Source organism: Limanda limanda, chromosome 5, assembly GCF_963576545.1.
Source record: "Limanda limanda chromosome 5, fLimLim1.1, whole genome shotgun sequence".
In the NCBI taxonomy this organism is placed as follows: domain Eukaryota; kingdom Metazoa; phylum Chordata; class Actinopteri; order Pleuronectiformes; family Pleuronectidae; genus Limanda; species Limanda limanda.
Genome location: NC_083640.1, coordinates 22,782,747 through 22,804,671, shown reverse-complemented (window position 1 = coordinate 22,804,671; position 21,925 = coordinate 22,782,747). Strand labels below are relative to the sequence as shown.

The 21,925-nt window shown below is 44.1% G+C and overlaps 1 protein-coding gene across 1 annotated transcript; it reads left to right on the top strand.

The window, feature by feature from the left end:
* The first annotated feature begins 10,899 nt into the window (after positions 1-10,899).
* Positions 10,900-21,750, top strand: si:dkey-164f24.2 (uncharacterized protein LOC566607 homolog). Its single transcript, XM_061071422.1, has 13 exons — positions 10,900-11,053; positions 13,476-13,892; positions 17,572-17,619; positions 18,483-18,527; positions 18,652-18,939; positions 19,178-19,207; positions 19,367-19,423; positions 19,531-19,608; positions 20,029-20,073; positions 20,187-20,393; positions 20,512-20,604; positions 20,735-20,813; positions 20,905-21,750. Exons 1-12 carry the CDS (start codon positions 11,009-11,011, stop codon positions 20,795-20,797), a joined length of 1,416 nt encoding a protein of 471 aa, XP_060927405.1. The 5' UTR covers positions 10,900-11,008; the 3' UTR covers positions 20,798-20,813; positions 20,905-21,750.
* Positions 21,751-21,925: the final 175 nt, after the last annotated feature.

The following is a 21,925-nucleotide window of genomic DNA, read 5'->3' as shown; positions in this document are numbered from 1 at the left end:
CTGATATTTTGCAGCGTATCTAAGAAACATCTTTGGTGAAGTTTTGTATAAATTTAGGAGCAGATCCAAACCCAATGTTGCCACCATGTGGACATTTACCAAGCACTTCCTTATCATGCAAGTCTCCTGAATCATGAGGACTGGGCGTCAATACCTCCACCAAGAAGGTTCTGCTTCTGTCTGCTTTTGTTTGTCTGTGGGTTATTTAGTAGGATTACGCAGAAACTCCCGGACTGGTATGTATAATGTATAACTATATGCCTAAGTATATGCATACACATATTTATATGTATATATGTATTGGAACGACGTAAAAACAACCTTTTTCATGACTCAGTGTTCAAAAGCAACAACTTGTTCTCAGTTGATCAAACTGTTCAATGTTTTCTTCGTAGATTAATTTTATTTCCTTTATTCTTTTTTTTTTGGGGGGTCCCAACCCACTGCTGGACGCTGGGGACTCAGAGTATTTACCTGAAATATTAAAAAGTGTGTTAAAACCAGAGGTGTGCTGTAAATCTACAGTGAGTAGTAAGAGACTTCTGAATAAATCGCCGCTCGTTGTGTTTTTCTGGAGATTTGATTCGGGATGTTGATTGAACTTTGTCAGCGATCAAAAGTGTTGATTAAATCTCAGTATAAAATGTGAACACAAAACATAAAATGTGATGTATTTGTCTGTAACATGACACAAAGAAATAATTGTTTAAATATAATGTTTTCGATGTAAATATATTTAATTGATGTGATATTTGTGTGTAAATGTAAGCTGTTCATACTGGTGATGCTGTCATTGTATTTCCTAGCACACACACACACTTCACATACAAGAAGCACCATTGCAGTGAATACAAAGCTGTAAGTTAACTCTGATTTGTATTTACACAAAAATCTTCTCTCTGAAAACATCAGTGGAATCAAAGTTGTCTTACTGAGGAACGCTGAGATGAATTTCACTTTTCTTAACATCACCTATCTTATGTTTTGGCTCTATTGCGGTAAAGTTAGTGGAAAACTTTAGTGAGAATATAGAGGGACACAGACTTCTTTGTTTTACTTAATTGAAAAACATGAGTTGGGGCTTCTGGAGACTTGGATTTACATTTGAAGAAACATCGCTTTTCACCTCTGAAACTCCAAAAGTGTTTTGTGGACTCAAACACTTCACCACCCCCCCCCCCCAATTAACACAATCAACGCTCTATTGTATCATCGATTGCTGCAGTGTTTTACTCTGCTCTGCAAGTATAATGAGATTTCACACCATGTTGAATCTTGAATGTTGAGAGATGTGTGATTCTTTTTTCTTGAATTTGCAGGATAGAGGGGGTTTTCTGTTTTTACTTGGTTTTATTTTTGTTTGCCATCATGTCTAACTTTGTTCAATCTTTTCATTAGTTCTCTTTGGGCCAGCAGAGTCCACTCTTTCACCACATGAGCTCCACTTGTATTTGTGACTAGAGACGCACAACAGTACCAACACATTTCAGCACTTACAGACACACAAAGGTTTTTTAGATATTCTGGAATAAGTGCTAATATATTTGTTATATTCTGGATCTGCTTTCATTAGAAACATCTTGACATTAACATTATGTTGACCGATGCTAAAGCACAGCAGCTGCTCAGTGAATTCCAGAGCATAGACATACAACCACAGGTGGTGCAACATGTAACCAAGACTCGCACATACATGTTCTGTAATCCTATATATGTCAAGAGGGCTTGGACTTCATGCCATTTATCTCAGTATTATGGCGTCTGGGTGTGGTGGCAGTCTCTCAAAGTTAAAGTAAATGGGAAAACAATTCCTGGATCTGCAACAAAATTGAATGAGTCTTTCCTGGATCCATTCTGCATCCTTAAACCAAGTTTCATAGTAATCCGTTTGGCAGTTTTTGTGTTATCCTGCTTACAAACAAACCAACCAACCAACAAACAAACAAACAGGGTTGAAAACATAACCTCCTCCAGAGGAAATCATTTAAAGATAGATATTGTTATAGAACTCTACAAAAACAAACTGTAACCAGTGCTATGAAAATGTAAACAGTATAATAAATAAAGAAGATGATCCAAGCATTAACATCTATGTCTGGGAGTATGAAGGAGCAGTGTGAGGTGGTGATGCTTGATTCAGAAGGTTCACGCCTCTTTCACTTACACGGCCACACACTGGGGGTCAAAGGGCATTTGACCTTCAGACACTGAAACCCAAATCAGTTAGTAGGTCAAAGGTCACTTCACACAGACAGGAGGAGCCGGGGATCAAATCCCTGGGTGGTAAACTCCCTGGGTTGTAGCTCGATGCCTCTGTAAGGGATCATCCTCTCAACCTCTCCATGTTTCACTGCTTCATCCACTATCACTTACACAGTGCAGGCGGTTGGCATGTGTGTCCATGTACACATGTGCACGAGCTGTAATCCCAGAATATCTTTCCTCGCGGACTCTTACTATAGCACACGAGTGTAATTTCATGACAACTGCATCTGGTCCATGACACTGGGCCTCAACGCCACAGATCATTTTATATGACTGTTATTAAGAGCTACAAATATTGGCCCAGGGGAGATCATTTGACAGCGTAAACCAATAAATAATAATTACCAGTTCCCTCATCATGCAGGATTTATCTCATCAAGTTCCATTAATTATTCTTTGAGAAATCGACGAAAATGTTGGAAAATCTCGCACAAAGAAAGTGAAAAGAAATTCTGGATAATGGTTAAAAGTTGATTACTACTCCTTCTAAAAAACAGACAAACAAACTGAAACAAAAACATATCCTCCCTGGCAGAGGTAATAAAACAATGGAGGGAAGATGCATGCATATAACTGGAAAACACCCAGATGTTTGTTTCAAATTTCTCTCTGTTGTTTCTGGGAATAGTTCTGGTTAGAATCTCATTGACAAAGACGACGATTTAAAACAATGTTCTGTGTTTGAATCATATTTCACTTTCCTACGTGCCTTTGTATCAATGATCCACACGTGGGAAGTTTAAAATGTCCGTTTGACCAGTGAACCACAAAGAAATCCGTTTATTGCCTTTTAAGAAATCGGGCTGGACAGGAAACAGAAAGGTCCTCACTCGAACATTGGAGAGAAATCCTGCTGCACACTAGGAAGGAAACTACGATCATCACCCTGTGTTTGCTTACCTCCACGGACGAGTGCAGCTTCGGTTCACAAAGACAATATGAGATCTGCGTGACCTTTGACCTTTGACCACTTAAACCTCAGCAGTTCATCTTTGAGTCCAAGTGAAAACTACTCAACATCTCAAGGAATTTCCCCTGAAGGCAGATTTGCGCTCTCGTGTACGAGGGGCCCAAAAGAGAGTTTTGAGGGGCCACCGTGACCTTTGACCTCCCAAATATAATCTGTTAATCTGTAAATCTAAGTGTAAAAGTCGGAGCATGAACCCTGAAGGCTGCGCGGAGAGAAGAACAGATGAGATGACGAAGGAACGTGAGGACGGGACGTGTTTATGTCTGTAGGAGAGCGACCGAGCAGCAGAAGCTGGGCAGAGAGAGAGAGAGAGTTTGTTTGTCTGCTCCCTGATGAATGATGTCCGAGCGCAGTTGCTTTCATTACCAGGACGTCCCACCTCCCTCTTTCCTCCCCCTCTCTCTCTCCGTCCTACTCCCACCCGCTGCCGCTCTGTGATATGACTGCACACATGGACGGCCTCTGGCATTACGCTGGCTGCTGGTGCCCTCACTGAGTCTCTCTCCAGGCTGCTATCTTTGTCCGGGCCTCCATCACCACCACTGAGGCCGAGCCTTTTGATGAACGCTCGCTCATTGTCTGTGCATGTGTGGCCTGTCTGTCCGCTGCTGTCTTCAGCTCAGCAGCACCGATGAGACATGCTAACACACGACATGCTCAGTGGCAGGAGGGGACGGGTGCTATCCAGCTTTGATTAGTGTTGGAGTTCTTTTTAGTTTTCTTGATTCATGTTGTTGGATCTATGCCTTGTGAGGATCAGCCATAGTCTTTTAAAAGAAGGAGAAAGAAGAAGGAGGACTAAACTGGACCAAACTGAACTGGACTGAACTGAACTGCCAAGTAGATTATGTTTCCACCTCCTGGTTTGTTTGTTTGACAGCAGGATGTCGCAAAAAACTAGCAAAGTCGTTTTCACAAAACTTGCTGGAAGGAAAATGTCTGTGGAGGTTCTCAGTCATCCAGGTCATGATATACCCAAGTGCTAAAAACAGGTCAACTGGACCTGGTTGAGTTTCTCGAAGATCATTCACCTCTTGTTGGGAATCCCAGGTATTTAACTTGTAGGGTCGCTGCACCTGTCTACAGGACACCTACATCTCAAGGATAAGGGACATTCATTTGAAGACAACAATGTCCACATTTTGGCCCGGGAAGACAGATGTTTTGAAAGAGGAGTGAAGGAAGCCGTCTACGTCATACTAGAGAAACCATCTCTGAACAGAGGAGGAGGTTTAAGACACCGCCTACGTATCAGCAACATTCAAAACAGTCTTGACTTCCATCCCCGGGAAGATTCAATACATTTCACACGTTAGGACACATGACTCACAGGGGGCGGGAGGGTCAACACGTACCAGTGACCCGCAATCCACTCCCAACGTAAAAACCAACAGCTGGGTGGGCAGATGTTTAGGAAATCCTTCATGTCTAAAATCTATGGCTGGATCAGATGAGTTTTATTCACTGTGCAGAGGAGACACATCACAGCAAAGCAACATAATTGTGTCTTCTGGTCGACAGTCCGGAGGGAGATTACACCTTCACACCAAAGGTCATTCGAACACAGTTAGAAACAGCTGGGCCAAACATGGTGGGGGCGGGGGGGGGGGGGGGGGTGCGTGAAGACAAAAGGGGAACGCAAGTCCACGACAGGTTGATTTGTGATATGAAGTGTTCCCATCTACCAGTTATCCATTTGGTCAGTGTCTTCACCCCTCCGCTGACCTGGTTGCTCTGCTAGGGGGGGGGGTCACAATCCTGGGAAAGTTCATTCTGGCCTGTTCGCAGGTACCTGATAATTAACTTGAAAAGAAGAGAGTTTGTCTCGGAGCAGAACGTAGTGTCATGTTGGGGAATTAAAGGAACTGGATCTGAGTGCGTTATGAAAACACAGATGGGACATGGGCCAAGAACGAGCCTGTTACCTTTCGGCACGGATCTGGAAAATCAAGATCTATCACATTTAATTTGGTTTCATAAGGGGATTGTTGGGTCTTGGAGGACATATAAGCTCCACCAGGTGTCTTTATTTTACACTCAAAATGCTGTTTATTGTGGGAATGGTGAAATCTGAATAACCCTTACCTGTAAGTCATTTTAAAATAAACCTATACCTAAACTTAATTTAGTTCAAAATTAAAAAACAATAGAAAAAAGTGTTGATTCAAATTGTTTGTGGTCCAGATGCCGTTATATTGTCCCTCATGTACAGTTTTTTCCATACACACGCTATGTTGTGTACATCATGCATGAGTATGTGGGTGGGTGGGCAGGCTGCTGTTGGTGGGATTCAGGAAGGTCGGAGGTGTTGACAAACCAGGAGAGTTTGTGACTGGAGGGAATCAGAAGGATGTGACGTCAATAAGTTTCATCTTCACAAGCCGAGGAGCAGGAATCTTTCTCATGAAACATGATTTTTAGATGGAACATGGTTTTATTGTGCTTAAAAGTTTGCTCCAAAAAAATCCTCCTCTGACTCAGAGATTGTTTTCTTACAAACTATTTTTTGTGTAGCTGTGCTATGTGGTCACATGCTTGTAGGAAATTCTCGTCTGTTCCTCTTCTTTAAGTGAAATAAAGTTTGTACACATTGTACACGTTTGTGTTATGTTCTCACCTCAACAACTTGTTTCCCTCTTTCTTCAGTGTTCAATCCATGAATAAATACCACTTCAACTAAAACACATTTTGTTCAAGCTGCATGTTCAACGATGTAAAATAAATATGTATTGTAAGTACTGTTTGTCACGTTCTGGTTAAAAGTGTGAAAACCTAAAAACTAAAATAGCTGTGTTTGTGTGAGTGTGTGTGTGTGTGTGTGTGTTTGTGTGTGTGTGTGTGTGTGTCTTTGTGTGTGTGTGTGTGTGCGTTGTTTGCATTGATGGAATAGGGGTGGTAACCATAGAGCTGACCTTGGGAGGGGTGTTTGTTGACGAACAACATTCCAGCGTGTGTGTGGTGTGTGTGTGTTTGTGTGTGTGTGCTTGTGTGTGTGTGTGTGTGTGTGTGTGTGTGTGTGAGTGTGTGTGTGTGTGTGTGTGTCTCTGTGTGGTAACCCAGTTCAGCACAGGTAAAGATCATGTGCCTATTTAAAGATGGTGATTCTCTCCGACCAGCTGATAGCCGGCTGTTTCCTGCAATCTTCCAAATAAACTCTGGGATGCTTCGAGTATTATTCTGGAACTATGTAGTAAATTAAAACAACATACACACTCTGTATATATAAATGTACAAATTTGCATGGTTGTTTTCAAAGTAAACACTCACAGTTTTGTCCAACGTTTTGACTGTACACATTTCTATTCACAATTATCTCAGTTTGACTTTGTCCATGAACTTTATATTTAGAGTTTGTGTCACAGCAGAATGTGTCAAGTGCTAAGACTCTGAAACCCTCAGTGTGACCCTGCATGTGTTTGAATCAATCGTTCAGCTATCTGACCTGATTTCAGAGTGTGACTCAGGATCTGCAAATTGTCATGTGACACAAGTATCCACAAGCTGGAGCTACAAAAAGACGGAATATACAACTCAGGTCTGGAAGTTGAAGCTGAATGTAGAGATGAAAACATACAATACAATCGATATTTGGTATTTTAATAGTTGATCCATACATCATTGCTAAATATTAAGGCTTTTATTTAAAACACAGGTGTGAAAAAGAAAATATTTTTTTGCAAATGTGTTAAAAAATATCACCCATGATAATAAAGAACTTCACTTCACTGCACTATCTCCCCTAAACATCAAACCCGTTGACAGGTGTCATCGGACGCAGAGGAGCCGTTCATGGGGGGGATGCAGCGGGGGGAGCTGCGGTGGAACATGGTGAACCGGGGGAACCGGGTGGACAGGGTGGACAGGGTGGACAGGGTGGACGGGGGGGCAGTTTGGGACAACCTACGATGATGTATTAGGCGTGACTGTTGGACAAAGATTTCCTTCCCTTTCAAAGTTACTGTATTTTAATGCTGAATAAATATATGACTTTTAAAATGAATCTCTATTAAAGGTCACAAGACTCGAACGCTGAAGCTACGTCTTCATTCCGTGAGAGTTCATCACCCCCCCGACCCACGGAAACATGTTCACATCTCTCTGTGGAGGATTGATCCACTCACGACGCCATGTGATTAATTATTGATCGCTGAAAACGCAATCAACATTTGCCAGGAAGAGGCTCCAAAGCAAAGTGATAAGAATGATCTTGTATCAAAAGAGTCCCACTAACCACTTTAAATATAAAGGAAGTTGACAGGATCAGTGTCTTTCTGACTGTTACAGACTGTATCTCAAACAATAAGATTTATTCAATTGATTCAATGACGGTGTCCCTCAGGATTAATCACATCTACATGAAACACAGTGAGCGGCACAAACACACTGATTATTTCCAGTTGTCCGATACTTTCCAAACTTCATGGTCACTTATCTTCTTGTTCTTAATGTTAGAAAACAGATTTTACTTTTTTAAAGATAAAAAACATTTTCCTGTATGTGCTGCATTGCTGCATGTTCCCATCAAAACAAGGTCATGGTTTCAAACTTGTCCAATCTTCGTCAAAAAAGAAATGTTTGAATTTTTATTGCCATGCTAACTCAACATGCTAACATGCTAAATTCTAATTATAAATGTATGGAAATAGCATGTAATCATTAAACACAGAGAATATATACATTTGGAGATGATTTGAAATCAATGTATAAGTCTTATTTATCATAGCTGCACAAACCACAACCGCCAAATTGTTTTTATCTTCTTCTTCCAACTTGTTAACAAGCATGCTTTCATTTCTCTAACTGGGATTTTAATACGACTGCTGATGTCCTTTGTTTTTCTTGTGTTTTCGTTTACATGTTTTTGTTTAAACGTGTCCGAAACAAATGAAATATGCAATCAAATAAAAGAAATAAAGGACAAATGCATGTAGTCGTTGAGTTGCAAAGTATTTTGGGTTTTCCTCACTGAATCCTCTCAGCTTACGGACGTGTCGGGAGTTATTTTGATATTTGCTGTGCGGGTACAGTTAAAGTCCCAGTGACCAAAGCGTCAGTGGTTCAGTTCCTGCAGCAGCTGTATGTTATCTTGGGCCACAGTGACTACCATGGAAAGATCAACAGTTCAACAAAGACATGCTGCTGACATGTAAACATCATGTGATCCACCTCTCACACACACACACACACACATATAGGAGGAGTGAATGGAAGTGGAGCCTTCAGGCGAGACTGCCACGTCGTACAACCTCAGTGTAGTTTGTATATATAATACATACAGTAATGTAATTATATCCAAACACTGAGATCCCTCCTTTAAATATAAACTCAGCCCACACAGGCCCCCCGCTGCACAACATGTGACGTATAGAAACATGCCAGTGGCAGTCCACTTCATACACGACAGAATAACACGTATATTTCTTCCTTGCTTTAATTATGTATGAGCGTGGCTGCACCGGAGGAGCAGGGAGACAATGGGTGCTCACAGCAGGAGCAGTGCCCAGAGGCGTTGGGGGGGCGTGGACACATGTACAAGCTTTCTCCTTGTCATTGTCCGCATCATATGTTCACCACAAGTAAAACTATTCTCCGAGATTTTAATGGATTGAAAGAACACATTGTTTTCTACACAAGAGAATCTGCACCCGTGTGAAGGTTTTATCTCAATAAAAAGCTTTTCATAGTAAAATAACAGCATGATTTCAATTCTGTACATCGAAGAACTGACTCTGTATTTTAACGATCTAAGTGCAGGATTATTTATGGTGCACGCAAATCCACGCCTGCTGCTTCAACAGGCACTACGTCATGTTTGAAACGGCGTGTGTGTGTGATTTGTTCGCGAGATGCAATAAACCAATCATGGTGCCATTTCCCGTTCCCTTTAAAAGCCGGATGTGGCTGCTCCTTGCTGTTATGATAGTGACTATGATTATGAGTGTAACATGCTTCACATATTTACCTCCAGCAAGGAGGTCATGTTGTCATCTGCTACCGGAAGGATGACTGTGAGACCTGGTGGAAGGGAAGAAGGAATTATTTCTCACTTTGCAAAAAATTGTGAGCTGGGACATTTTTCACCCTTTTTATTGATAAGAATAGACAAATTCATGAATCTCGATGGAACAGATTTTCTGGGAAAATTGGTGCCGTATAAATAATAAAATGGATCGTAAAAATATGGATCATGTGAATTTAAATGTTGCACATGAGAAGAACATGTGTGTGTGTGTGTGTGTGTATACACTTATATCCTTGTGTCTGCCATTTTGAGAGCAGAAGTTACAGAGTGAGGACATTTTGGGAAAATGGAGACATGTTGGTTGAAAATTTTCTGGTTACAGGACGTGTGTAATTTTGTCAAATGCCACTTAAACTTAAAAACATATTCTGCACATTCCTGTCAAACCTCTGTAACTCAAGTATTGTCCGTCGCATGCAGGTCATGATTTCTCCCTGGGGACAGAAATCCTTGAGTGGGACGACTTTCTTTAAAGGGTTAGAATTTAGCTCAGGTTATCTTTAGGGCCATGCACACCATTGTGGTTTTTATTCCTACAAGATCTTATCTTTGCATCCCTCTTGATAAATCCTCCTGCCGAGTTAAGTGTTCCAAACACTATAGGTCTGCAAGTAAACACATCCCTAGGAGTGGGGGTCGAACCCACGGGCATTTGCTCACTGCACAAAGGGGCTGTGGAATGCGTGTGCACACTACGGCACACAAGAACCAGATCTCACTTGGTTTGTACACAGTTGACAGACAGAGACCTGTGCTTGAAAAACTGTTTAATAATCAGAGAGAGAGAGAGAGAGAGAGAGAGAGAGAGAGAGAGAGAGAGAGAGAGAGAGAGAGAGAGAGAGAGAGGGAGAGAAAGAGAGAGAGCCAGATCTCACTTTGTTTGTACACAGTGGACAGACAGAGAGGTGCTGGTTGATTTTGGATTTGTCGCCATGTGCTCGAAAAACTGTTTTTAAATAATCAGAGAGAGAGAGAGAGGGAGGGAGAGAGACAGGGAGAGAGAGAGAGAGAGAGAGAGAGAGAGAGAGAGAGAGAGAGAGAGAGAGAGGGACAGACAGAGACCTGCTGGATTTTGGATTTGTCGCCATGTGCTCGAAACTGTTTTTTAATAATCAGAGAGAGAGAGGGAGGGAGAGAGAGAGGGAGAGAGAGAGAGAGAGAGAGAAGAAGAGGGAGAGAGAGAGGGAGAGAAAGAGATAGAGCCAGATCTCACTTTGTTTGTACACAGTGGACAGACAGAGACTGGATTTGTCGCCATGTGCTCGAAACTGTTTTTTAATAATCAGAGAGAGAGAGAGAGAGAGAGAGAGAGAGAGAGAGAGAGAGAGAGAGAGAGAGAGAGAGAGAGAGAGAGAGAGAGAGAGAGAGAGAGAGAGAGAGAGGGAGACTGGGGGGGTGTGGCGCTCCATGGTTGCATGACACCAGCCTCCTGACCTGCAGCCGCTTCACATACAAACCTAATGCAGCCCTCCCGCTGAGTGGTCGCGCACGTGCACGTGTCCTGGTGGGCGTGTCCTCTCTCTCTCCGTCTCTGGGTCTCTGCCTGCGCGTCCACGCCCCCCTCCGCCCCCCCCCCCTCTCTCCAATCTTCCATCCCTGCTCTCTCATAGGTTATTGGCTAAAGGTGTCGGGAGGACCAGGGGCTTTATAAGGATCCCCCGTGTTCCCTCGGTCCCTCTGCCTGTGTGTGTTTCTCTCTCTCTCCGGTTCTTCTTCTTCTCCTTTGTTGTTCCCACCAGCTCTCATCCAACATGCCCAGCAAGAGGAAGAAGAACAAGCGCCGCATGAGGAGGGTGGTAAGTGGGAGGCTCGTTATCCTCACCGAGATCATTCAATTCCAGCCGGACCTCCTCGTAATATCAGAGACAATAGAACCAAGTTGGGATCGTGCACTTTGGGAAAATGGCCTCTGACCGTGTGTGTGTCCGTCCGTGTGTGTGTGTTGTGAGTCCACGCGTCTTCAAGCAGGTTTTTTTTTTCCTCCCGAGATCAAAAAGAAACTTTCCCTCGAACCTGAATCCATCCAGGATTGGTTGTGCGTAAAAAAAAAAAAAAATGCAATTAGTGATTCCGCTTTTGCACCTGGTTTGGTTTTTGCAACACAAACAAACGTTTTGATCCACAAACACGTTTCGACATCTTGTGTCTTTGGAGGCTAATTTTTCTGTTTTGCAAACAAACACCTGCTTTGCATCGATGCGTAAAAACCAAATGTGAACAGAAAGGTGACGAATAACCAACACGACGGTTTTTGTTTTTGATGCAAAGTCTCTGAATTATTCAATTGGAGTGATTCTTCACTCGACTGCACACGTTTACTGACGCTCTCTGCTGCGAGGGCCTCCACCCCCCCCCCTCCACGCTGCGTGCGGAAAAACCTCGCCAGATTAGACGATGTGTGCATCCAAAAACACAACATCTGAACTATTGATTATGTTCCCGTTGCACGACTTTTCCTTCTGCTTTTAATATTTGATCTCCAAGAGACAAAAGCAGACTCCTCAGTCCAGTTTTTCTGACGTGCGCCATGTGCTCTCCCGGTGCGCTTTGTTAGAATAAAAAAAAAGAAAAAAACGGGGAATCGAGATTTAAGGTTTTAAATTCGGTTTATCGTCATTAATCGGTTAAAGGGACACTTTAGAACTTTTTTTTCTCTCTCAACAAACTTTATTTTGCAGACATTAGGCCCAAGTCTCATCCACACACTTGCAGAATATGGTTTACTGCTATTAATTAATTTCTCAATTTGCCGAGAACCAGCAGCGTCGGTGAGATATGTTTATGAAATCTGACTCCACGTCACTTCTCTCTTAGGTAACCCAGAAATATTTTACTTCTGAACATTCAGTGCCCAGGAGGAGGAGTGGGAGTGGGAGTGGGGGAGGGGGAAAGTGAAAAGTTAACACAGAAGCCCTTTTTGCCAGAGGGCAAAGGCTCCCCCTCCATCCCCACCCCCCCCCAAAAAAACACTTTCCAACCAGAATAAGTCATTGTTTCAAACCCTTTTGACTAATTTCAGCTTTGAAATAAATAGCCCCCCGCCCCCCCTCTTACAGTCTACCTCCAGGCCCAGCGCTCCTGAGACTTCCCAGCATGGAGTTGTTGAATGCATTCGGCCCTTCCCCCCTCCCCCCCACGCCTCTGGCTGGACTGACTCTCAGAAACACACACAGCTGTATTTGGTCGTGTGAGTGGACTGGAGGAATGTCTTCTTCCCTCAGGTTGAGTCCGGTCGGAGCTGTCGTCCTGCTCCGGCTCCTCGAGTGTCCCTGTCTGCAGGAGACACTCAGAGATAACAGTGGCCCCTGTGAAGCCACTCTCACTGTGGTGCTATCTGCACTGCACCCCCCCCCCCCCCCCTGAGCTGAGGGACACTTTAAGACACACACTCTCACTCTGATAGTGTTTATGTCTCCATGGTTCAGCCTCACTCCCTTTTGGATTTACTGAGGTTTAAACGTGTGATGTAATATTTGGATTTGGGCACAGCGAGCTGTTTGTGGGCGAAGAGAGAGTGAAAGCAAAGGTGGGTGGGGGGGGGGGGGGTTGTTTTGACTGTGGCCTGCTGCTCCATTGGCTTTACAGTACTGCTCCAGCGCTGTGGCGGCCAAACAAAAGCATTTTCAGGCAGTGATTGTAACCTGATTAGATCCCGATTATGATGTGATTAGGCCCAGTGTCTGTGGCACACATCAGTGGTGCTGACTCGGGCGGTTTCCCCTCCCGCTTCACCACACCTGTCAGGATGGCTCCGATTCAACTAATTAGCCCCATTATCAAACGAGCTTTGCTGTGCCCACTCCCAGAAACACGCAGCCCCACCCACCAAAGGCCCGCGCTCCCGAAACCTCCATTGAAGCCAGAGGGGTTTGTTTTGTTTTGTGGACAGTGACCGGGCTGGGTGGCATGCCGGGGATTCCTGCTGATGGGAGTGAGCCTGAACACAACATGAGCAGTAGAACACGCTCAGGCCCTCAGGAGCGTTTAAACCCCACGCTCTCTATGCATTTCACGTTATGAGCCAGGTTTACACACAGAAACTCAGCTATGTTTGTTCATGACATACTAAGTTCCCTCAAAAGGACTCTCATAGAAAGATCGCACTCTCCGCGTTCAAACTTTAAAAGGTTCAGTTGTAAAAAAACATCAATTTGTCTCCTAAAAATAGATTCCACTTTCATTTACTTATCCTCTTTGTGTGTCTTCTTCTCTTTGCAGCAAGCCCTGAGGAGATCCCTCGAGGAGCAGCATGCAGGCCAGCCACCGGTCAAGGCCGGCCCAGGGATCGCAGTCGGAGCGCCCCCTGCTGCAAAGCCAAAGCCAGCGGCCAAAGCGCCGACACCAGTTCCAGTGGCCGTTCCCATCCCTGCACCTGTCGTGGAGATCCCCAAAGAAGTACCAGTCGTGCAAGAACCCGTCGCAGAGCCCGTCCGAGTAGCGACACCAGAGCCCGAGGTCGTGGTGTTGGAACAGACTCCAGAGGTCGCGGTTGAAGTGGCGGCGCCGGTCGTCGAGGAAGCGCCGGTCGTCGAGGAAGCGCCAGTGGCCGAGGCTCTCGCAGCTGAGTCCGAAGTCGTAGCCGAGGTTGTTTGTGAAGCTGAACCCATCATTCCTGAAACAGAACCAGTAACTGAGGTAAGAACCTGTCTTTTTACACTTGGAGATTAGAAATGAAGAAATGTTTGTTTATCCATCGTCGGAAAACAAATTTCAGATTCATCGATTTGGTCGAACTTTCCCAAATCACTGGAGCCATATTGAAGAACCAGTTTTATGAATAACAACTCGCCCAAACTGGTTTCTTCTTGGTACAGTGAGCTGTGTTGGGTTCAGCGTGTACCATGCTGACATGCATGCAGTCACCATTTTACATGCATGTCGATCACATGTGGGAGAAGTGAAAATCACTTGGTTCCAATTTGCTTATAGTTTGCTATAGAGAGACACTTTCTTTGTGCAGTTTGTATATAATCCTATATATATTTGTTGAGTTTTGGTTTGTGTGAGTGGTTTGGAGTTTTTTTTCGATGCCATTTGGTGAAATGGTTGTGCTGTGGGGGAGGGGGAGGGGCCGAGGGAACAACATGTTCCATTTAGCGGAGAGGTGGAGAGTAGGAGAGCGAGCGCTCGGAGCTTTCTCCAGCAGCCGTGTTACATTATCACCTTTCTGCTGAAAGGAGCTGCTTGTTCTTAATGAGATCTTGAGAATTTTTATGACAGTTGGAAGAAAAATGTGCCGTTTGTCCTCTGCTGCTATTTCAAGAGGCTGTTTGTTGATTTGAGTTTCTCACACGGTCCTGATCGGCTGTAGATCTGTATCCCGTTATTAGCTTTGCTCAAGATTGTTCGTCACCCCCCAAAGCTAAACACTGTCATTAGCTGTGAAACGATGGTCTCTGTTTCATCATGCTCGTGTGTGAGGGAACAGAATGTTCTGTTTCAGCCTGGAGACTGACGCTCACACACGGTGCACATGCATGTACGTCTGTGTGCAGAGACACACACGCGCTGCATGGCGGCCCCTATGTCTATAGTGTTAAAGAAGTGGGGGTGTTATCAGTGGCCTTTTCCAAGGCTTGTCCCCCCGGTCCTGCTCAGGTCGTCCTGTCCTGATCACACACGTCCTTTAGGGGGTTTGGTCTGCAGCCTCTAGCCTTGGTCTGTCATTCTTTAACCACTGTTCCACAAAGGAACACTAAAGACGCTTCTATAGGAGGTGGCTGCACAGCATTGTGTACTTGTCGAGCCAGTATCCACCCCCTCCGCGCCTTGGTCTCAACCTCCCTCCTCTCCCTCCTTCCTCCGTCCACCATACCTCCAATCTCCCCTCTCTCTCCCTTCTCGCCTTGCTTTCGATCTGCTCCTGCACAGCCTGCAGTCGGGGGGCCACATTCAGACACTGACAATTAGTCCGTGCAGATTAAACAAAATTAGTTGCAGATTTTTCTTTTTAGTACTAGTTCTGCTTTTCTGAAGTTTCTCAGAATTTGACTTGACTTTGATATTTAGCCAGTTTGCACTTGTGGCCACTGAGTAGTTGTAGGCCAGGATGGGTCTTGTGTTCAGCTGGCTCATGGGCCAGAAGCCGGTGGCCCATCCACTGCTGGATGTCACCACGGAGAGTCAGGTGAGTGTGAACCCACCGCTCAATCCCGAGTCATGTTCTGTTTCTCTGGCCTTAAAGGGTGGTGGGCGCGGCTCCGGCTCCGGCTGAACATTTTGTACCAGCTTGCCACCCCCCCTCCTGGTTCCTCGTGGCTTTCTCCTGTAAATTTGCTCTTCCTCTCGCCATTTGTTCCTTCCCTCCCACCACTTGTCTCCCCATTCCCCCCTCCTACCCCCCTTCTTCCATCACCCTCCTCCTCTCAGTCTATCCTATGGCACCCCATTGGCTCATTGTCTATCATTGACTATCAGCACGTGTACAATTTCATATACGTGTCCTCCTCGTTGCTCCGAGTAGAGGGAGGAGACGGGACTATTGATTTCTATGTTGGGGGGGGGGGTTCAGTAGAAATGTCTAGTTCAGACCCAGGCATATGTGAGGAGTTCACAGACAGCTGTTAGAACCTTTTTAAAGTCTGACAGATTTCTAGTGGAGGGTGCATCCAGTTCACCAACAGTGAAGGTGCACGTTAGCACATGATTGGTTTGCTTATTTTATCACAAATTATTAAGTGGGAAAAACTGAATTAAAGATGAAGACATTAATTTAAAACAAAGCTGTTGTGTGTCCTGCTGTGTTCACCAGATGGGTTTAAATCACAGGACAAATTTCCCTCATCTGCACGAGTGTGTGGGATTAATAAATGTATCTTATCGTGTATATATATTCATTTGTTATGTTACTGTGTCAACTTCAGTCACCCCCCCCCCCCCGAAAGTCCTCTCTGGTCGTCAGATATTCTAAGAAAAGGCCAGAGTGAGAATCTGTATGTGTTGCCGTCTGTGCCAGACTCAGTTGGAACATAAAGTTCCATGTGTTAACTGTAGGTTCACTGTGTCGGGTTGCGTAAAGCTGAGCTGTTCCCAGATCAGCCTCGGCTTGAGCTCAATGTGTATCTGAGTGGTTTGTGCAGAGCAGGATGTGTGTTCAGATCAGTTTGGTACAGAGTGTTCTGGGGCAGGCTGTGGGGGGGGGGTGTGTCTACTGTATGTGGCCACACGTGTGTCAAGAGTCTATAGGCCTCCCTCTGCTCACTCCCCTATACGTCCCAAGGCTATATATACTTTCAGCCTGCTCAACCACACGTGCACACTTGTTTGCTTACTTGGCTTTTGTTCAAAAAGTTTGTTTTAAGTTCCACAGAAACTGGCTCCTCACCCACAGTAGAACAAGAGATGTTTAAAGTCTTGTGAGACTTTACACTCTTCTACTACTTTACACTCCTACTACTGTTTTATATATTTGATCCAGTGAGTGTTCACGTGCTGAAGCCTCCTGCGTGTTCTGGACTTGTCCTACATTGAAGAAGCGCTGGTAGAAACGCAGGCTGAATAATTTACTGTCAGACGGTGGAGATTTACAGTATTTATGCGCTGCTCCCTGTGATTGCTGCTGTGGCTCAGTCAACACGCCTGGCTGCACAGTAAAGGCCCCTAGTGGCCATGTGGGTTACTGCCTGGTTCCAGCAAATCAATGGCAAAGGCTTCAACATGTGAAAAGAGTGACTTCTTTTATTAAGAGCAGTTTTTCAGTGTTGAAAATACTTCTATATTATATTTACATATTAATAAATATGAAGTCACACTCCTGAATTTATTTTAAAGTGTTTTTGGAAAAGGAGATTTAATTAGGTAAATATTTAGGTTTTGGTCATTGCATAAGGGAGTGAGACGAGGGTGTAACCGCTTCCCATTGTGCATTTGGCTGTCACATTCCTGTAGGGTATATAATGTGCCTGCCCCCCCCCTCTCTCACGCATGCAAATCACACTTAAGGGAGCTGGTGCATTCGCTGCCTGATGAAATTTATAGTCTGAAAACACTCGTTCTGGAAAGCGTTTCCTGTGCAGGACACGGTGATCCTGCCGAGTCTCAGTCGATTCTCTCTGCAGTTTCTGACAAAATTTTCTTTAAAAGGTCGTTTTGCTCCGGGCACATTTTTAGGACAGCTGTTTGCGCCCCTCCCCCTCCTTTGAAGAAAAAAAAGTCAAAACAGGATCACGGCAGCACCATATATATTTAATTACCTGTAAATGCCTAATGTATCCCAGTTGGTGTTTTGTTGCCAGCTAATCTGTTTTATTAGATTATATACACAAGTTTATGATTGTTTTGCTGACTCATGAACAAACTTTCTCTCTCATCACAGGTTACACCCACAGCTGAGGCTCCAGAGGCAGCTCCAGCAGAAGCTGAGGTAAGACGCACACTCACAGCAGCAATGTTTCTTGTAGACACCCCATAGTTCATCGAGTCCGTTAACAAGTGAAAAGCTGCATGTCCAATATTCATGCACGGAAACAAACTCCTGCAGTATTACAACACAAACTTGTTCAGGCAGTATCTCCACGCCAGAGGCACATAACAGGTGTGAGTGATGATAACTCCTCATGACACCGCTCCAGTGACTCCTGTGTTAAGTGAACAGGGTTTTACAGCAGCAACCTGATGGGCCTATTTAAATCAGCTCTATGTAGAACACCACCCATCGTCAGTCTAAAGGCAACTGCTGTAGGTTTGAAGATACATTTCCAGTTCTGGAAAATCTAAAAAATTAACAACTCTTAAACTTTCCCTAGATAAATAAAGCAGAAAATTACTAGTCTAGTTTCTTTTAATGAAGGAGCACAGTAGACTGCATTCAGTCATTGCAAAAAAGCTCTACTTTACTGGGAACGCACGTCAGTGTCTGTGGGGGTTTTGCTCGTGTGTCAGACCAACTCGCTGAGGAAGTGACGACAGAGGTTAAAACAAAACTCAGTCACAGTTTCCTTGTGTTTTATGAGATTACGGCAGCGGGAACTGGAGGAGAGAGAAAGAAATCTTTCATTGGAAAAGTGTAAAAGTTTCTATGACTTTAGCTTCAAAACAAACAACCACACTTTGCCTCTGGGCCTGTTCTCTAAAATATCATGTTCATTACTGATCAAACATCGTTAATAATGGATTTGATGTGATAGAAGTGCTGCAATTGATGTAAAAGCTAAAATTTAACATTACTTTAAGGTGACTTATTTATTTTATCGTTTTAACAATTTTTTTTCATTTCTGGTTCCGCAGCTGCAGTCAGTTGAAGCCACAGTCGTAACCACAGAAACCGTTGAGGTAAGACTGAGCTTTTTAACGTATGCATGGCTCCACATCACAGTAGTTTGGTCATCTTGTCTGTCCAGGGTGTTGCACGTTGCATGGTTATTTAATGTGTGCTGTGTTGGATTCGCTCGTGCAGACGCATGATGTCTGCGAGACTGAAACAGAGGCTGCGCCCGTGGCAGAGGAAGTCTCAGTTGAAGTTGCTGTCACAGAAGAAACCCCCTCGTTAGAGGCCGTAGTGGAAGCTCCGGTGGAGCTGGTGGTAGAAGCACAAACTGAAGCCGTGGAGGAAATCACAGAGACGCCAGAACAGATGACTGAGGCTGTCGTCAGTCCTGCAGCTGAGGAGGACGAAGCTGAAGTAGAAGTGTTGGCTGAAGAAGAGGCACCTGTAGAACTCGCTGAGCCCGTTTCAATCGTAGAGGTGCAACGCTGATAAAACAATCCTCCTCTTCCCTCTTATCTCTTGAGTTTCTGTCTTTCGGAGAATGCAGAGTGATAAAAGTTTAATGTGTTTTTTTACATTTAATTTGTTAGTGTGCAGCATGTGTTTTATACATTTCATTAGTTATTGAGCATGCAATGTCATAAATTCATTTTCACCATTTAATCGCAAACACAAAAGGCACATTATGACCTTCTATTTGTCTTGTTTACATCAGGATGTTCCTGTATCGATGGAAATCCCAGTGGTGAGTATTTTTAAATCTTCCCCCAGTAAGAAAATCTTTATGCAGTTCATTTGTACACATTTTACTTAAGTTTCTAAAGTAACTTTGAAATGAGTAGCAACACTAACTCAACATGTGTTATGCAAAGTGACGTCCTGACCGAGCCTGTTGTCTCTCCAGGTTCCAGCTGCCATGCCCGAGGCTCTGGTGGAAGAAACTGTAGCTGAAGTCGTCGAGGTAAAGATTTCAGATCCGATGCATAACTTCTCATAATCAGACATTTACGCTTTGACTTTGTACTGTGTGCTTATTGCGTTGAACATTTTCCTCTCTGGTTCCCTCAGGCACCTGCTGACGCCTTTGTTGATGACTTTGTTGTCACAAACTCTGCCGTCGAAGTGGAGGTCGCCATCGCCGAGGAGGTGAGACGCCACACTGACGTTTAGCACTCGGCTTATTGATGAGCAACACGTGTTGAATCACATTTCAATTGCATCTGTAATCCAGATTGTCCACTGAAACGGTACATGAGTCATGTGTCCACCAGGTGGCAGGCCGCAACAAATGTTTTTATGGAATTGAACTTTTAAGATTAAAAAGTTACACCACAAATTCTTGGCATGAACAAACATGTCAAGAATTTGTAAATGTATAAAATGAGTTAAAAAGTGAAATTTCAAAATAAATAAAATGTTATTAAAGACATAAGATGAGAAACAAAACGGTTACAATGGAGAATAATACAAAATATAGGCAACAGCCATTGTTGTTGCTATTTATCTATTTCAAATTGTATCTGTCGTAAATGAACAGTTTTGCTAAACTGCGTCTTCGTTCTCCAGCTTGAGTCAGTTGCTGCTCCACCCGCACCAACAGAGGCCGAACAGGTAAGACTCAGCTTTTTATGGTTCAACATAAATCGGTGTCCTCTGCCACAAAATGATCAATTGTATGATAAATTTCTCTGTACTTTCTAACCTGCTATCTCTGCTGTGTTCAGGAAATTGTGGCCACGGTTGAGGCTCCCTGTGCCCTGGCAGAGCCTATGGATGTGACTCCCGTTGAGCCTGAGCTTACACCCGAGGTTGAGGTTGAACTCAAGCCTGAGCCTGTTGCTGAGCCCGAGCCTGTTGCTGCTCTTGAAGTTGAGCCTGAACTCGCTGCTGCCCCTGAGCTTGCTGCTGCCCCTGCATTGGAAATGATCATCGTAAGTTACTCTCTTGGTGACTGGCTTATCCATTTATATACATACTATAACTTTGATAATATACATACTATAGCTATTAAAACCCACACCACCGTTCTCTTCCACGTGTCTTCCACAGGATGCCCTGGTTGAGCAGAAATGTCTGGAGGAGCTGAAGTCAGAGACGTGTGACATGCCGTGTCAGATGCAGCTCGCTGTGGAGTCAACAATGGTAAAGAAATTCAATTAAAGACAAATGACAGAGCTTTAAACATTCTCGTGGAGTAGAATGAGACCTAATTAATTCACTTGTGTTCACAATGCTTGTGATCTCACCCGATCTGATGTCCTCTGTTGTTCAGGAGATGTCAGTGGAGCCAGCGATGAATGGACACAGTGGTGCAGAGGTCTCCATCGAGGGCTAGAAGCCACACAGTCTTTGTAAGTTGCTCCCGAAACTGAATCAGCCCATTATCACATAAATGACCTGTGTTGTTTCTGCTGATCTGACAGTTTATCTTTTAAATTCCAGATTCCCCTTTCGTCATTTTGAGGACTCAGATCTCTAAATGGAGTCCGCCAGCCGTTGAGCTTTTTCATCTTGTTTTTTTTAGGGCTTGCAACGGAGCCATCAGGAAATCGAAGGAATATCCACACTTTGAAGTGCCTTTCCTGCACTGGTTTCCCGTCAAAACACCAAACCAGATGCAACAAACCCCAAAAATGCTGCATTTAAGGCAGTAGAACAGACTGTTATTAGTTTGCAAAAACGGAAACAACCATATCGTGGCTCCTTGTTTAAATCTGTTTCTCCCCCCAAAGGAATGTACGGTGAATTTTGCGCAGCGGAAGCAGACGTTGTTGAGAGATGGAGATTCTTATAGCAAGATAAATGGCAGTGCCTGGTATTTCTTATATACTCCTTCCTCTCGAGAACGTCTGCCTCCATTCTGCATATACACTCAATCCATGTGAACACTGTAGCAGGGATGGAAGTGGCTGGTTGGCACTTAGGCCTGTGTTCATACTTTCCCTGTTGTCACATCTCAAAATCACATTTCTTGCTCTTGACCCGTTTACCTGGAGTCGGAGCTTCGAGCTCCCCCCCCCCCCCTCTGTTCTCCTGTCTGCCTCCTGAGAGCCACTGCTTACATTAGTCCGATGCTTAAAAACCAGGGTTTTATGGCTCCAGTGGCCTCTGGGAAATGGCGGCTGTGGAGGGAAGAACTCGAGGTGTTAATCCCCCCCCCTCACTTTCTTCTTTTTTAATTTTTGTATAGACCATATGATGTGATACAGTTGTGTTCGAAGTCTGTAATCTGGCTGTTTGATGGTCTGACTTAATCCAACTTTGAAATAAAGCTGTAGTTCATCGTGATGCTGGCTTATGAGTTTTCTCTTTTCATACACTGACACAAACTGTTGGGGAAACAAATGCATTTTAAAAATATGAAGTCAATTTGTATACATCTCCATCCAGTATCTATACCTATTAACATGTTGAGGGTCGGAGCTGGAGCCATTGGGAAAGAAGTGTTGTATTATATCTAAAT

Bases quoted from the DNA above. Each gene is read 5' to 3' on its own strand.
- si:dkey-164f24.2 (XM_061071422.1), top strand. From the start codon at position 11,009: ATGCCCAGCAAGAGGAAGAAGAACAAGCGCCGCATGAGGAGGGTG. The intron at 20,394-20,511 runs GTAAGTTACTCT...TGTCTTCCACAG, and splicing joins CTGCATTGGAAATGATCATC to GATGCCCTGGTTGAGCAGAA. The intron at 20,605-20,734 runs GTAAAGAAATTC...TCTGTTGTTCAG, and splicing joins TCGCTGTGGAGTCAACAATG to GAGATGTCAGTGGAGCCAGC.